The sequence below is a fragment of the Solea solea genome, chromosome 10, assembly GCF_958295425.1.
Source record: "Solea solea chromosome 10, fSolSol10.1, whole genome shotgun sequence".
Classification (NCBI taxonomy): domain Eukaryota; kingdom Metazoa; phylum Chordata; class Actinopteri; order Pleuronectiformes; family Soleidae; genus Solea; species Solea solea.
The window spans coordinates 20,684,018-20,700,917 of NC_081143.1; the positions used below are offsets into that span (position 1 = coordinate 20,684,018).

A 16,900-nucleotide genomic window follows, 5' to 3' on the forward strand; every position below is an offset into this window, starting at 1 on the left:
GATAAGGGTAATCACAAAGGAGTTCATGAGTTATAACCTGCACTGCTCTCTGCAGCATGCTGCCACATATCAGGCATTTCCCCCTCTGACAACTGCTCTGGAAGCATCTGATAACTTGCCTCGGCTGCTGCTCACACTCTGGCTCAACAGGAAAAGTTAATTTGACATTTATAGGAACCCGTGGAGGAGCTTTCAGAGTCAACTGCTGCTGGTAAGTGCTTTTTTTTTTATTTCTTGGCGAATGAAAGTTTGACATTGCTGGACATGGAGTCGTCACTGTTTGGGTTTTTTTTTTTTTTACCACCAGGTCACATTATGCGTCCAATTATTGTGGTGATCGTGTGCCTCAGTGTTTTGGGTGCTGTCAAGTTGCTGTCCCTCCCCTGGCTCTGTAGCCTGTTAGTGGGCCTGGGATTGTGTATAACCTGGAGATGCTCCTGGAGGTTTATTCATGTAGCTCTAAACACTGTCAAAAGAGATTTGATGTGAGTCCTTTTTGTGTATATGCATGTGCAAGTGTGCTTCTCCTATTGAACACTGTCCTATAGTTCTGCTCCACATCAGTCTTTACCCCTCCACTTTGTTTCCTTCTCTATTTTATGTGGATTTTGTTCATAATTTAATATTTTTTATTTTTCATTCTATTCTGTCTGCACATTAATGAGACATTTCACTGCATGCTTTACTCTTGTCTCTGTGCACGTGACATATACAAATCCATAAATCCTTGAATCCTTAAAAGGTGCCTGGTCGTCATACTGCGCGTGAGGTTTTCCATGAAACGTAATCTGCGGAATAGAAGCACAATCCCAACGCTGTTTTCTCAGATTGTGACAAAGCACCCGGACAAACCAGCCTTGATCTATGAGGCTACAGGGGAGGTGAGAACATATCAAGGATTGTAAAGTCAATACTTTTACTACATCTGAAATTAACCCTTAGTGCTCATACGGCACGAGTCAGTGCCACAGGATCACCCTTGGTAAATATCAGTGGGAATAATACACAACTCCTTATAGGGACATCCTGGTGGTGTGTTTATAGGTCAGTTATAATATATCATATTTAAAAAAACAAAAACAAAAGAGTATTAAAAAAAAAACAATGCAATCAGCAGATTACAAAGGCTGTAATTTATTGTTGTCGTTTTTTAGTAGATTAAAAAAAATTGGAAACAATTCCTATCTATATGTTTTCCCACCTTATATTAAATAGGAGTTAACTTGTGTTCACTTTATTATTTGTTTTTTGTACTGTTGAAAATCGAATACAAATTGCAAACTCTGTCAGTCAAAATTGAGCCCTAATGTATTTTGTTCCAGGTTTGGAGTTTCAGGGAACTGCAGGAGCGATGCCATGCTGTGGCACACTGGGCGCTGGCTCAAGGCTGGGCTGAGGGTGATGTGGTGGCCTTGTTCATGGAGAGCCAACCTTTGGTGGTGGCTCTGTGGTTGGGTCTCGCTATGGTCGGTGTGGAGGCGGCACTCATTAACTACAACCTTCGACAACACTCACTACTGCACTGTGTCAGTGTTTCCGGAGCTCGGGCGATGGTGTTTGGGACAGAGATGGCCGAAGGTAGGAAGAGATCATGGATAAATGAGATGCTGGAGTGAATAGCCAAAAGATGGAATGATGGAATTCAGTCGTATAGTCTGAGTTTGTTGCTCAACTGAATAGAGAATGTAATCAAAGTTGAATCCACTGTCTTTGTGTTTCAACATGTCGGCTCCTCATTTGTAACACTGATCCTCTGGTCATGCTTCAGCTGTGTCAGAGGTGAGCAGCTCTCTGCAGTCCAACATGGTTTTGTTCAGCAGTGGAGAACAGCAGGATGCAATGAAGCTTCACAGCCTCCAGGATGTCCAGAACCTGGACATCCTGCTGGCCCGTTCACCCAAACATCCGACAAACTACATACTCAAGAAGGAATTTAATGGTGAGAGGCTGCAGAGTGTGTGTGTATATGGGGGTATGGCTGTGTATAGTGTTTTGATTGCAACACCTTCTTCTCCTCAGCAAGTCTTTGCCTGCTTGAATGAACTGCTGGCTACCAATGTTTACTCTCTGATCTTTGTATTAGACTTAATCCACTGGATTGTTCAAGCACGTAGACACTACGATCAAAAGAAATAATCAATTTCAGACTGATTGAGGCAACGGCAACACTGTGCTTGTAAAGATGGCTGCAAACAGGTTGGCGTTTGACAGTAAACACAAAGAAGCCCCACGATATCGCAATGAAAATGTTCATAATGAAATTGCACAGAAGTACATATTAATGATGCAAAAAATAATAACATTGACAACTGTCATTAAAACACCAAACAAGTTTATATAAATGTGTGATTTAAGGTTTCAACCGAATATCTTATCCTTTCCAATCATGAAAATGCTGCTAGAAGATACATTAAGCAGGTCGCTAATCTGCTAATTGCGTTGTATCCATTATCGCATGACTATTTTATTTACTATTAAGACATTACGTATGAGATTGAAATGTCTTTTCCAAGGGTGACCTGGCCGAGAGGTCTTAGATGTTTTAGAGAGATATTAAGGGGCCCACATGCAGGTGGCCAGTATGACACTCACTCACTCATCTTCCACCACTTTATCCTCCACATGAGGGTTTTGGGTGGCGCTGGTGCCAATCTCAATCCATCACAGGACCAACAACCAGCCACTCTCACGGTACAATTTAGAGTGTCCAATCTACCTAATCCCTTGCTGCGATGGCAAGATTTCTATCCACTACACCAACTGTGTGTCCCCCTAGTTTGACACCTCTGGGATAAACGCTGGCTCTCGCACTGCTGCTGCATAAACACAAACCCTCCCTCAGTCACGTCTGATAACAATGCTTTTAGATGGAGACAAAGACCAAACAGAGGCAGAATAATAACAAAAATGAACCAAAGTTACACAGTGCAGCTCCAAAGCATTTCTTTCTTATTGATTCCCTCCTGTTTACTGTTTTATCCCTGTTGTCACATGGCATTCCTCGGTTGTTACCCCTCAAGTCTTTGCTTGCCCAGTCTGTCTGTCTGTCACCTGGAGAAATATTGTCAGGAATGATGGGGGTGGGGGGGGGGGGGGACCTGGTGCATACCACACATGTGAAACACTGGTTAACAGGCAAAAGCATTGAAGGTAAAAAGCATTTTGAAAATTCCTTTTTTTTAAGAGTTGTTGTTGTTGCTCTCCTTGTCCAGACAGACTCTTCTACATTTACACCTCTGGCACAACAGGAATGCCAAAGGCAGCTGTGGTGGTGCACAGTCGGTGAGTGTGTCTGTTATGATTCTGCAGTGTTTATAAAAAAAAGAAACTCAAAAAAGCACTTTTCCTCACCGTTGTCAGAATTCTGGGAGTGTTCCCACACTGTTATACACTGTCATTAGGAACAGTTAACAATTTTAAAATCACGACAATATAATTACCGAATAACAAGTGCAGTTACATGTGTTTCAAGTGTCTCTTGGTGAAAACGAATGTCACTGTCTTCCGTCTGTCCTACCAGCTACTTTCGCATCACTGCCTTTGGTTTCCACTCCTTTGGCCTACGACGCGATGATGTCATTTACAACTGCCTTCCCCTGTATCATTCTGCAGGTTTGTTTCTTTGATCATAGCAGTACTATCAGACCTTAACAGTCATATTGTTGTACAGTTCAGTCACAGACTTTCCTCACTTCCCTATTTTCAAATGTTCAGATTTAATACTACGTCGTAAAAAAAAAAATAGCATAAAAGTGTCATCATTTCCCATCATCCCATTTCGTTGTTCATATCGATTCCCTATCTCTGGCTCCTTCCAAGATAGCAGGAAACTTGGGTGTCATGACTGATGACCAGTTGACCTTTACAGATCATGTTGCGTCTGTCGCCCGGTCATGTCGACCGCACCCAACTCAACAGGCTACCCAGCTCCTAGTACAGGCTCTGGTCATCTCCCGCCTTGACTACTGCAACGCCCCGCTAACAGGCCTCGCGACCTGTGCTGTGAAACCACTACAGATAGTCCAGAATGCGGCAGCGCGCCTGGTCTTCAATCAGCCTAAAGGGCACATATCACCCCTCTGTTCATTGAGCTCCACTAGCTTATGCTACCCCTCGACTACTCCATTCATCAAAGGATTGTAGTCTGGCGGTGCCAACACCCAAGGCAATCCAGACCGACCAAGCGCTACCAGAACAGGGGCGTCCCTGTCTATCTTCAAGAAGCGCTTGAAAACCCAGCTCTTCCAAGAGCATATTCTGTCCTAGCACTTACCTTACCTCCACCCCCTGCCCTGCACTCCTGCTTCTCCTTCTGCACTTGCATCAACCTCGGCACTCTGACCCTCCATCAGTCCACCGTTTCTATCGAGTTCTTTCCAAGACTTCTTCTATGTAGCTTATTCCTCTCTTGTAAGTGTCTGCTAAAATGCTTAAATGTAAATGCAAATGTATCTTAATATGCTGTTTACAGGCACGGTCATGGGTGTAGGCCAGTGTTTGCTTTTTGGTTTGACGGTTGTAGTCAGGAGGAAGTTCTCAGCCAGTCGCTTCTGGGACGATTGTGTTAAACACAACTGCACAGTAAGTACTCCCTGCTCCAGTTAACATTGATGGGGTAGAGAAAGGCCGTGTTGATGTGTCTTTCTTGTCTAGGTGATCCAGTACATAGGTGAGGTCTGCCGTTACTTGTTGGCTCAACCGGTCCGCCCGTCTGAAGCCCATCACCGGGTCCGCGTTGCCATTGGTAACGGCCTTCGTCCATCTGTGTGGGAAGAGTTTGTCCAGAGATTCAGAATTCAAACAGTCGGGGAATTTTATGGTGCTACTGAGTGCAACTGCAGCCTGATCAACATCGACGGGAAGGTGTGTTTTGTGTGTCTGTGTGTGTGAAAGGAGAACTCTTTATTATTTACTAAAACTTTCGTCATCCTGTCGTCCAACTGAACCCATTTGGTTAGGGCCAAAAAAGACACAGTTACATTTGTGTGTCATGTGGTATCGTGTCTTCACGAGGGACATCATTTCTGCATACGACCCATAGTTAGGTTCAGTTGGAGGACAGTCTCTCGTTCTCGGTTCTCTGTTTTGTTAAGTGTTTTCCCATTGGAAAACAGACTATTAAACATGACACGTATGAGTGGACCCCCGTGTAATTGACAGCTGGTATTGTTTAATTGGCGCCTGGTTGCAGGTGACGTGAATTTAAGGTTTGAAAACCTCAACATGACGATGATCAAACCATGAATCGCAAGGTTTGAAAACGGGAGTTCACTTCTTGTGGGTGATATTTTGACCAGTTGCCACTTGGTTTTTCCCATCTCTTTCTCTTTCCCTCTCTTGGCCTTTGCTTAACAAAAAGGATGTAAATGCAAATCACATCTCTCTCCACTCTCGCTTTGCAATACAAATCAATGGAGTCTTTTAAAGCCCTCATCACAAACATATTGATGGGTAGTATATTCAGTTTCAGCTAATTGTTCCTTACTGGACCTTTAACTCTGATAAACGTGTGACAGACTTTGTCTCGTCTCGTGTGCAGGTGGGGGCTTGTGGCTTCAGCAGTCGCATCCTGCCGGACTTTTACCCCATCAGATTGTTCAGGGTGCAGGAGAACGGAGAGCTGCTCAGGGATTCACAAGGGCTCTGTATACCATGTCTGCCTGGTGAGGACACACCTACCCACACATGAGCAAATGTATGTTAGGAATGTACGAAAAATCTACTCTTTTCTCTCCTTCCATCTGCGTCTCTCTGCAGGTGAGCCAGGTATGTTGGTGGGACGCATCAACCACACTGATCCACTCCGGAGATTTGATGGCTACGCTGATTTGGATTCCACCAAACAGAAAATAGCTTCAGATGTCTTCAAGAAGGGAGACTCTGCTTATGTCTCAGGCATGTTCTCCCGTCTCTTAGGAGCAGTAAGAGTGACGATACTTTTCTGTGGTCGCGTGTGTTTCTTCACGTGGTACAGCCCATACATACACTATAAGTCAGTGGAAATTTAGATTTTTAAGATGCCCAGAGGTGAAGGAGAGGCAGCGATGACAGAGTGAGAGCATGTTTCAACAGCATTCCCTGCCTTCATAGGGTACACGATTGGATCAGATCTAGTTTTTTATGACGATGATTAATGGACGTGATAAAGAAAGTATTAATGTCATAAATACAAAAACAACAACCTCCCACACAGATCTTATCAGTTCATAGTTTCCAGTTTTACTCTGAAACTCTGTTTCTTTAGAATTTACACAATACAATAAATCATCATTACAGAAGAATAAACAGTCATCCTTCTTTCGCTACAATTCCCTTCAGGGATGATGATTTGAAATGTTTCTGTATCTGTCGCTGACGTGCCTCAGGTGATGTGCTGGTGATGGATGATTATGGCTACATGTACTTCAGAGACCGCAGCGGTGACACGTTTCGATGGCGAGGGGAGAATGTTTCCACCACGGAGGTGGAAGGAATCCTCAGCGGTCTGTTGGGACACACTGACGTAGCGGTCTATGGAGTTTCTGTACCAGGTAGACATGAAACAAGGCAGAGTCAGGAGGGGTGAAAAAACAAACAGATTAACGGTTCCTGTCCTTCTGTCTGTGTGCAGGTGTGGAGGGAAAGGCTGGCATGGCAGCAATAGGCCACGCGGGAGGCCAGTTTGACCTCGATTCATTCTTGATTGCTGTACAGAAAGCTTTACCCTCCTACGCACGTCCAGTCTTCCTCCGACTCATGCCATCTGTTGACACCACAGGTGAGAAATAATGCAAGGACATACATTCATAAAAGTACTGTCGCCTTATTTTTTAACATTTGCCCTTAGGTACATTTAAAATTCAGAAGACTCGGCTACAGCGGGAAGGATACGAGCCACAAGACGCGAGTGAGAATGTGTATTTTCTGAACAGTCGTGCTGGACGTTACGAGACTGTCACTGATGAACTGTATCATGCGATCACAGACGGAAAGGTCTGTCTATGAGACGGGTTGAGAGACGGATGGGCACGGATTACTGAAGAGGACAGTATGTACACTGTCATTGAAGGAGAAATATGCTGTTGTTTTAATTCAATCACATAAACTATGTGTTGTACCAAGTGTGTATTATTCATGCCATATCCTGTAAAATACATGAAATAAAACATACTAAAGCCTGTATCAGTTAAAGTCATTTCAATAAAGGGCAAATAATAGTCATGCATAGAAGAAAATAATGAAAAACTCAGCTTTTGGCTTCAAGTGCAACTTGCAACGTATTAGCCCCTGTCATATTCATTTCATAGATTTATTTATTTAAGCAAAAGCTTATCTAGTCCCGCCCCCATTACCCACAGAATGCATATTTTCATCGTACAATACATCATTTTTCTTTTTCTTATGACATTTTGACAAAAACATGTTTCAGCATCAGGTAGCACTCAGAGATACAGTCTAGCTCTAGACAGTCAATCAGACTCCATGTATGTCTGTACTTTGTCCATAATATTCCGTTGTGAGTGACAGTCTCAACTTGTTGCCTGGCATGTTCAACGTCCCAAAAGTCACAAAATGATCCAATCAATAGAGGTCAATTCATCAGGTTAACTATTAACTTGGATGGTGTGATAGCCCGTTTGTTTTTTTTTTTTTTCCCTTTAGTCATCCCTCTCATCTGTAGCATTCGCCTCACTTTGCTTCTCCATTCTTTTCACGTACACATCCACAACATCCTCTACATCCAGTGCGGCAAGGCACACGACTTTCCACTTATCCCATCCGTCCCGAATGTAGCCAGCCATGAAGGTCCCATCTGGGCAACTAGGTTCACCAGAACCTGCACATTTTGTTGAGAACAGATAAGACATTATATGTATATTTTTCTGACATTTCCCATCCATCCATCTTCTACCGCTTTATCCTCCACATGAGAGTCATGGGGAGTGCGGTGCCAATCTCAGCTGACATAGAGCAATAGGCGAGGTCAAATCCTGGACACGTCGCCAGTCCATCACAGGGACACATATAGAGACAAACAACCATCCACACTCACACCTTCAATTTAGAGTGTCCAATTCACCTAATCCTCATATTGCATGTTTTTGGACTGTGGGAGGAAGCTGGAGAACCCAGAGAAAACCCGCGTACACAAACATGCAAACTCCCTTGTTCCGACCGGGTGACGAACCCGGGTCTTCTTCTTGCTCAAACCATCATTATGACACAGCAGTGCTTGGACCTAATGTGCTAATATCAGCATGTGTCAACAGTTACAATTCAAACATGTTTAATAATGTCTGTCGTGTTCACCATTGGTGCCAATTATCATTAAACTTTGACGAGTGGGGAGTGACTGCTTCTGTATTTGAGACTTTAGTCAAAGAACGGGGAAAAATGAACTGACCTGATGTCATTTCATAAAAACCCAAAGAATCAGCGAGCTTTGTCAATATAACCTGACAGGAACATCAATTTTTGAGACACCATTTATACTCCCAACATGTTGGTTTAAGTCCCGAACAAAGGGTCTCTTAATCGGAAATGTCTGAGCTTGTCAGTGTTCATAAATTGTAGCATTCCTCATACCCTATGAAGGTGGCATATACTGTACGAAGGTTTTATCTTCTCCCAGTCTACATAGTGTAGGTTACCCTGGTAACCGACGATGACCACATCTGTGTCAGCAGACCTTCTTTCTTAAATGTAATGAAATTTCAGGGATTCTCAAAAGAGCGGAAAGTGTAACAACAGCGCGAGAAAAGAGACGTCAAACAACACATAATATGATAGTATTTAGCATTATTTCCGGGCCTGCTTGTGTCCGTGAGTCTATCTGACTTTCTCAAGGTGTACCACATTATCCCTCAGTCCATTTATAATGTGAGAAGACATGTTGTAAAGATTGACATTTCAATTTGAAGCAGGTCTGCGTGCTTACAAACTACTTAAACTTTCACCACAGACTAAAGCATATATAAAGCATATATCCTGTGCTGACAGTATTTTTGTTGCAGGTCAAATTTCATGTAATGTGCACTGCACATATGATACGGGGATAGAAACAGTAATTTTCCACCTCGGTTTCAAGCCTGGTGCCTCTTTAAAACTCAGTCTAAATTCTGCCTGAATAAACTAATCTTAGATTAACACAAGGCGGCATCTGTTTGGGCAGGAAAATCAATGTGTACCGAGGATGAAAAAAAAAAATGCCTGAGCGCCTCCTTGTTTAAATATCGTCTTGCTGTGGTTGCAAAAAGCATGTAAATTAAAAAGTCTCAGTCAGGAGAGGGGGGCCCCCTGAGTTAAAGTCTTGTTGGAGCATTTGCTCTTCTGTCATTTGATGTCTGGTGTGTGAATGTGTGACTTGGCTTTGTGGTGGCAGGACGACTCTGACCAGAAAAGCAGCCTTCAAGCACATTTGTTAGTAATCATCTGCCCTACTCGATCACAAATGTGGTACAAACATGACGACTCAAAGTGCATGACTCACAGTCTCAAGAAGGTTCAAAGGAGTTTATTGTGCAGAAGTGAACGGCAAAGTTATTCAAAATACACTGCCTGGCCAAAATAAAAGTCGCCACCTGGATTTAACTAAGCAAATAGGTAAGGGTGCAGTTGGTCAGGTCTAGGTTCAGCAACATTATGTGCCCAAAGAATGAGGTCAGCCGACTACCTGAATATAATGAATGACCAGATTATTCCATCAATGCATTTTTTTTCTTCCCTGATGACATGGGCATATTCCAAGATGACAATGCCAGGATTCATCAGGCTCAAATTGTGTTCAGGGAGCATGAGACATCATTTTCACACATGGATTGGCCAACACAGAGTCCAGACCTTAACCCCATTGAGAATCTTTGGGATGTGCTGGAGAAGGCTTTGCTCAGTGGCTCGACTCTCGGACCAAGGCTCGGACCAAGTGTCACTGGTGGGCAAAATAAAAGAATGAAGATATTTCTTGACTCAGGGGAAACTGAGGTTGGCAAGCACAATTTTTCAAAACTACTACCCCTATTCTAGTAATACAAAGCTAAATGCAAATCGGTGAAGTATTCCTTTAATGTTACAACAATCTTCCCACAATAGACAGCACAGTTACCCGGCAGAAATGCAGTTTTTCAGTGATGTTTGAGTTTTACCGGATCCCTACCTTGTAGTCAGCTGCAGACTCAGTTAAGAGATACACAGCTGCACATTGTTTACATAAAGGCTCCAGGTCATTCAAACAGAACATAGACAGACTCATAGACGTAGGCAGTGCTCATAGCCTCCACATAAGAAGCCAGTTTGTGTCCAAATTCAGTGGTGAGTCTGTGAGATTTGTATTGGTATTATTCGTCGCATGTGCAGTTGCCAAACTCACCGTAGAAATATGGTGAGAAGGTCAGAAAATGTTCAGATTTCATCTCAAACTTGAGGTTTAGTTGACATGCCTCCACCAGATGTAGCCATGCATCACCCTGCACTGCTGCTCTGACATTTATGACTCAGTGACTTATGGTATATCTTTACATCCAGAGGCCAAATTCTTTTTTGTGCCCTTTGCTTGCTATTTTTTACCCAATCCCTCTTCACAAATCATGCAAGCAAAAATAGCATCTATTTACGTTCTGTGATATTTTGTGGTTTCTTTAGTGAGTTCAATTAAAGCATCCCTAATGCCACGTTTAAAACCGTTATATCTTTATTGTACTGTATATCGGGATCAAGTTGCTCTGGCTAATAGAAAGAGTGACAGCGTCTGCAAGCTGCTCAGTTCGGAAACAAATACAGTTGCACCTCATGTATTGAAAGCCAAGTCTGAGTTGTGTTGACTGGAGCCAGTTGTGCTGCTTTTGTACAGCACAGATCCTGAACACATGTAGAGCGGATTAGCTTTGATAAGTGAGTCATCTTTCACATGTGATCTAAAAACACATGCAGATGTATGACTATTTTCCCATGTCAGTTTAAAATATGTAACTGATCAGTGGAGAGATTAAACGTTATTTGCCATTTCATTTCAGTGTTAGATGGACAGAAACTCTCAGTATGTCACTGTGCACTTTATCCACAGAATATGAAATCCCTTCGTATCCTTCTGGGTATGTTTCTTTTACATTTACATTGAAGGTAAGGTTGGAGATCCTGGACAAAATGTTTGAGCAGGCTACAATTTGAATTCAAAAGTCCAAGAACCTTTCTTCAGACTTCCCTCAGAAGCTACACCTTCACAGCACAGGAACGCGCAATGCTGGTCCACGAAGAGCGTCGGTTTCACACGGATTCACGAGCACTGCGCAGCATCGGTAACTTTCGGTACTTTTCATGTGACGCTAACTTTTCTCGTGATGCCGAAAAACACTCTCAAAACATCACAAAGACATAACGTTAACCCAGATGTCCAGTAGAAACAGAGCTACCACATCATCTCTTCGCTGCCCTTTCTGGGCTTTCAGCACCGAAGATCACTCTGGTCTTGGGTCGCTCTGCATCAACCTTTTTCGTGGCAGTAGCTTTCCCAAAAGCGACCAACACCTGTTGCTGGCACCTTTTCTGCCATAATGTTGCTGCAACTGCCTTGTTGGATTTAGCAAGCTAGCATAGACTCTGACTAAGGGGTGCACACATGGCACGGGGGACAAGGGGACAGATGGCAGTTTGATTGATGCATCACATCATAATTCAATTATTTTGTTCGGGCCTTTCAATATGATTGGATGATGTTTTTACAGGTGTGTCCCTTCCACAGGTGACTGAAAATGCATGAATTAATTGGTTACAATCGTAACGGAATTTTAAGCAATACAGTAAAAAAGGCACCAGTCTGTACACATTTTAACTTTGGCGTAAAAATGTCAGTCAGTCAGTCATCATCTACCACTTTATCCTCAACCAGAGGGTCGCGGGGGGTGCTGTGCCAATCTCAGCTACATCGGGGGTTAGGCGGGGTACACCCTGGACAGTTCGCCAGTCCATCGCAGGGCCACATACAGATAGAGACAAACAACCATTCACTCTCACACTCACTCCTATGGTCAATTTGGAGTGTCCAATTTACCTATCCCCACATTGCATGTTTTTGGACTGTGGGAGGAAGCCGGAGTACCCGGAGAGAACCCACGCACACATGGGGAGAACATGCAAACTCCATGCAGAAAGGCCCTTGTTCCAACCGGGGCTCGAACCCGGGTCTTCTCGCTGCAAGGCGAGAGTGCTAACCACTACACCACCGTGTGGTCCGCGTAAAAATGTATTTAATTAAATTGTGAACTATTTTTTTTCTATTATTTTTTTATACCAATAAATATGTCAATTACATTGGTATCCAATTTCTCCCTGGATGTTATCTCCCTGTTAAAGTAATCACTGGTATGTAAAAACAGAATAAAGCTTTTGTATGCAAGTTTAAAGGATATGTTCCCATCAGGTCAGTCTTAACACAATAATCATCCAGTATATTCTGGGTTGATAGAGTTCATTGCTGCTGTCCATACTGGTCCTGAAATGATCTCCTCTGATCCAGATTGATAATGGTCAGTGTTGTTGCTAAAGCCGCGTCTAAGGCATCTAAGGCATCTAAGGCAAACCTGTGTCTTCTATGAAGTGTTCTTATAATAGTGTTTTGTGAACCCAAACGCCTGTAACTTCAGAAGATGCCCTTGTGATTTGAGAACATTTTGGTCAACCTTTGTAGTAAAACAAGTTTAAAAAAAACATACTTTGTGTACATTCTTAAAGATATCTACGTTGCATGATCCGCTCTGCCGATACTCTCTCCAGTCTATCTCTGCTTTCCTCAGTGTCACCTCCAATCAACCTCCGACAGCTGACAGAAACGTGTTCGTTGAAGTAAAAGTGTTCACAGCGATGCTTGCTGCAGTGCACATCTCTCATCCCTGCTGTGCAGCTCTGTCACTCGTCTGCTCAATCACAGCTGATCTGGGGATGTGCTGCTGAACATTAGTCACATCATGCTAGAAAAATTGATTTTATGGCTCGACTCTGAGGTGATGAGAATGAGATGTGCCTGTTAGAGGATGGATGGATGAACCACTCTCACTTTACCACATCATCAATTGATCTAGTCACAATCTCCCTTACATATCTCGAGAATGTCTGTGTTCATGGCGTCAATAGTGCACATTAGCTGTTATAAAGCGGGACCTTGTGATAAAGGTTGTAAATGTGTGTTTTGTGACTTGTGCTGCTTGTATTTGAGGGTGGTTTTGGGAGTGAAAGAGGCCTGGTTCCTTTTTGGGTGTAAGATCTGCACCTCCATACAAAAGAGTTAGAGGGGGACATGTGCCAACACATAAAAGGTATGCAATTAGACTTTAGTTTCAATCTGGCAGGCAGTCTTGCCAACTGCATTGTTAGCTATTGTTTGACTTCAGCGCAGCGAGCCAACACGGCACCAGCTGCAGCACAACATCGCAGCTCAGGTTTAGTTCTCGAAACAAAGGTTTTCCGGTCGTGGGTCTGGAGGATTTGCACATGCTTCAATGCCTTATTTAATGGCGTGCAGGATCTTTTAAGGTGCGTTATGTTCTTTGCTGAAGCTCAGATGAAACTGGCAAACTGTAGTATATCATCTTAATAATAGGTGAGCTGTCATCAGTTCGGCATCACACTGTTGTTCCCATGCTCTATAGTAGCCATATGTTTAAAAGGAGGAAGAGCCTCTTAATCCATTGCCAAAGTGGGATTCCACCTCATTTTGCACTTTGTATTTTGATGACCCTGCTGTGTATATAATTCCTTCATTGTTCATTTTCTGTTATGATATCTTTAAATATAAATGTGATGCATTTAATGTCATGTCTGATGGACGGAGGACGGAAGTATAATAGCAGAGCTAGTAAAACGAGAAACTTTAGGTTAAGGAATATCTCATCATGGTGAGATACCTCATGCTAGCAGTGTTTGAACAACAGGAGTCACACACTGGAGCTTTCATGACCACTCATCGGGCAAAATGGTAGTTTTTTCCACCTTTGTGTTGTTTGCTATCTTCACTGCATCATCGGAGCTTTTGTTGGTTAGCGACAAAGCCAGAGGATATTTTTTAAAAGGTCATCCTGATAAACTTTGCTACAATTCTTCCTTTTCAACATAGAGAGACAAATGTGAGGTGATGTTACAGTCTCTCCAACACACTATCATCGTCACATTCAGCCTTACTCCATTAAAGAGGGAAATATCGGTTAGAGATATTCAAAAAGAAGGTGTTACCCACTTTCTATTTTTTTTATTTTTTTTTTATTCAGTGCTATTACCAGGGTTAACAGCATAGCAGAGGATCAAATCTTCAATTTTGTTAAATACATCAGATACTTTTCTGCATCCAATAAGTTTAAAAACCCTTTAAATGAAGCAATCAGTCAAAAAAGGGCTCTTTGAGTAAACTATTCGGGAAGTCGAAGGTGGCAGCTGCAGATTTCTTCTTGTAAAGGCTGCAATAATCTCTGATGAAAAGAAATCCCCTCAGGTGACATGAAGAGGTGTATAGTTTCTTTAGCACACTTCAGTATTTGTCAGGCACCTAAACAATTTAATAACCGTGTGTTGGAATGTGAAGTCCTTTAGTCGCCCCGAGGCATACCGTATATGTTTCCTTTAAAACATGTATAACAACCATCTGAGGAGTAATGTAGGAAAACGGTGTTTATATCTCATTAACCAGCTTCCATTATGGGTGAGGTTAGGGTTTTTGCGACTTCACACAAAGCTGCCTTTCAATCGGAGTTGAAAATAAATGTCAGCACAGTTTTCTAAACTCAGTAGATAATGTCAAGGGTGTATTGATGTTCTCTAGTGTGAGAGCGCAAGATGTTTTGAGTCCAAGGCGCTGACAACTCTGTGAAAGCCGGATGCAGCAGTGCGTGGGCTGAATGTAGCTGAGCTCGGGAAGCCAAGTCGGGCTGCACGAAACATGGGGAGTCCACAGTGGAAGATAAAGAACTTTGTTACTCAAAGTTCAGAATGTTCTGTACGAGGTAATTTACCAAACATGAATCCAGAATTGTGCCAATCTCAGCTGACAGAGGGCAAAAGGCGACGTAAACCCTGAACACGTTGCCAGTCCATCACAGGGCCACACATAGAGACAAACAACCATCCACTCTCACCTGGAGAAAACCCACGCACACACACACGGGGAGAACATGCAAACTGCAGTGGTCAAGGTGTGCAATATGGTGGGCTTGGGAAAAGACAAACATCTATTAGAGTTTGTAAAGATGCTACTGTAGCTGAATGAACCGGAAACCAAATTAAACATCTGTCTGTCTATTTAACACATATATATCTGTGAAAACCCACTACATTGGCTTTTTAATCCCAATTGAGCTCAACTTGATTTTCAAGATGATGCTGCAGATACATTTATGCCCACATTTTTACACAGTGTGGTAAAGTAGGCAAGTGTCTAGTTCTCACATGTTATTTACGATGTTGCGTCCTTGCTTTTAAGATTTGCCTTGTTATGTTGCCATGGTGTGAACAAGCACTTTACATTCATCCACACTCCACACAATCCTGAGTGACAGTCTGACTTCATATTCAGGTTCAGAGTTACTTTTTTTACACTGGCAGGGTCAAAACAACCTAACCGACCACAGCTTTGTGCCTCTTGCTGTCAGTCCCATTTATCCCTGCAGCTCTGGTTCTGGTCTCTCTGTTCCAGTGTATGAGCTGATGCCAAACCTCTGCGTGATGACTGGACACTCTCATTGACCTGGATGACACTTTGACCTGCTTGTAAAACTTTGAAATCCATATGGTTTTGTTGCTAATTGCGGGAGGAAATATAGCCCCCCATTAGAGTTCAGGGACACAACTTCCACTGAAGATGTGCTTATTTACTCAACTCAGTTCAAAAGGAATGGTTCTACATATAATGGTCAGGACACCCATTAGGTGCTCTGGGTCTCTCAACGTCAGACACCCTTGCTCAGACCTTTTTATAGTGCAGCCATCTGGAAGCTCTTTTTGGAGACTTCCATGGTGGAGTTTTACTTTTAGTCAACCCAGTGATATTAAGCATGGTGTGGAGTTTGCTGTTTCCTGGCCGACCAGCAAAACCCTCTTCATGCCACTTGGATGGGCTCATCGAAATCTTCCCAGCCGCTTCACTGGCTCTGCACCACCAGAGGACAATTACAGTACATTCAGATACATGATACCCGCTGTGGTCTCTCTCCTGCTGCTGGAGCCCATCTGCTTCTAGGTTCCACATGTTGTGCATTCCGAAACTATACAGTACATAGGAGTGGTTATTTGAGCTGTTTTTTTTTTTTTTTTTATCATTTTGAACCACTGTGGTCATTCTCCTCTGACCACAACATGGTATTTTTGCCCAGCAAACTGCCAAAGTGAACTGTTTTCATTTTGTCAATGAATGTGAAGTAAACAAGCCTTTGAACAGGTTAAGATTTAATAAGTATGAAATTACTTTATTGCTTCCCATCATAGGCAAATGGTATGTGCAGCAAAAAAGACCCAGGTTTTCGACATGCTCAGAACAAAGGCCTCTCTCCGTAGAGTTTGCATGTTCTCCCTGTGTGTACCGTACCGATACGGAACCGTTTCACTCAGTGGAAATGTCAGCTGGGACTGGCTCCTGCGGAACCACGACCCTCATGTGGAGGATAAAGCGGTAGACATTGGATGTATGGTATCTTTTAACACTGCATGCTCTATTTTTTGGTTTTAGGACACAGGTGAGACAACTTCACTACATTTTAAGGCTCTTGTACAGTTGAGTAGAGCTCTTGGTTTTCTGGGTTGTGTCAGACAGGCCTGCAGCATATTGAACACATTGGACACGCCCATGGTTTTCGATTCGCTTCCTATATGGACTACAGCTGGATCTCTTCTTAAAGGGGAGGACAAGCCCGGCGAGAAATGACACGGTGTTTGCAAAATAAAATAAAAC

General features: G+C 42.9%; 1 protein-coding gene across 1 annotated transcript; it reads left to right on the forward strand.

The window, feature by feature from the left end:
* Nucleotides 1-41: 41 nt before the first annotated feature.
* LOC131466436 (long-chain fatty acid transport protein 1-like) lies at nucleotides 42-7,159 on the forward strand. Its single transcript, XM_058639648.1, has 14 exons — nucleotides 42-211; nucleotides 308-485; nucleotides 743-881; nucleotides 1,323-1,578; nucleotides 1,769-1,939; nucleotides 3,213-3,282; nucleotides 3,521-3,612; nucleotides 4,472-4,581; nucleotides 4,654-4,863; nucleotides 5,540-5,663; nucleotides 5,758-5,895; nucleotides 6,366-6,530; nucleotides 6,611-6,757; nucleotides 6,827-7,159. The coding sequence occupies exons 2-14, from the start codon at nucleotides 316-318 to the stop codon at nucleotides 6,982-6,984; spliced, it is 1,950 nt and encodes a 649-aa protein (XP_058495631.1). The 5' UTR covers nucleotides 42-211; nucleotides 308-315; the 3' UTR covers nucleotides 6,985-7,159.
* The last annotated feature ends 9,741 nt before the right edge of the window (nucleotides 7,160-16,900 follow it).

Excerpts from the sequence above, each read along its gene's own strand:
- LOC131466436 (XM_058639648.1), top strand. The coding sequence starts at position 316 with ATGCGTCCAATTATTGTGGTGATCGTGTGCCTCAGTGTTTTGGGTGCT. Across the intron at positions 486-742 it reads ACTGTCAAAAGAGATTTGAT|GTGCCTGGTCGTCATACTGC; the intron begins GTGAGTCCTTTT and ends AATCCTTAAAAG. Across the intron at positions 4,864-5,539 it reads TGATCAACATCGACGGGAAG|GTGGGGGCTTGTGGCTTCAG; the intron begins GTGTGTTTTGTG and ends TCTCGTGTGCAG.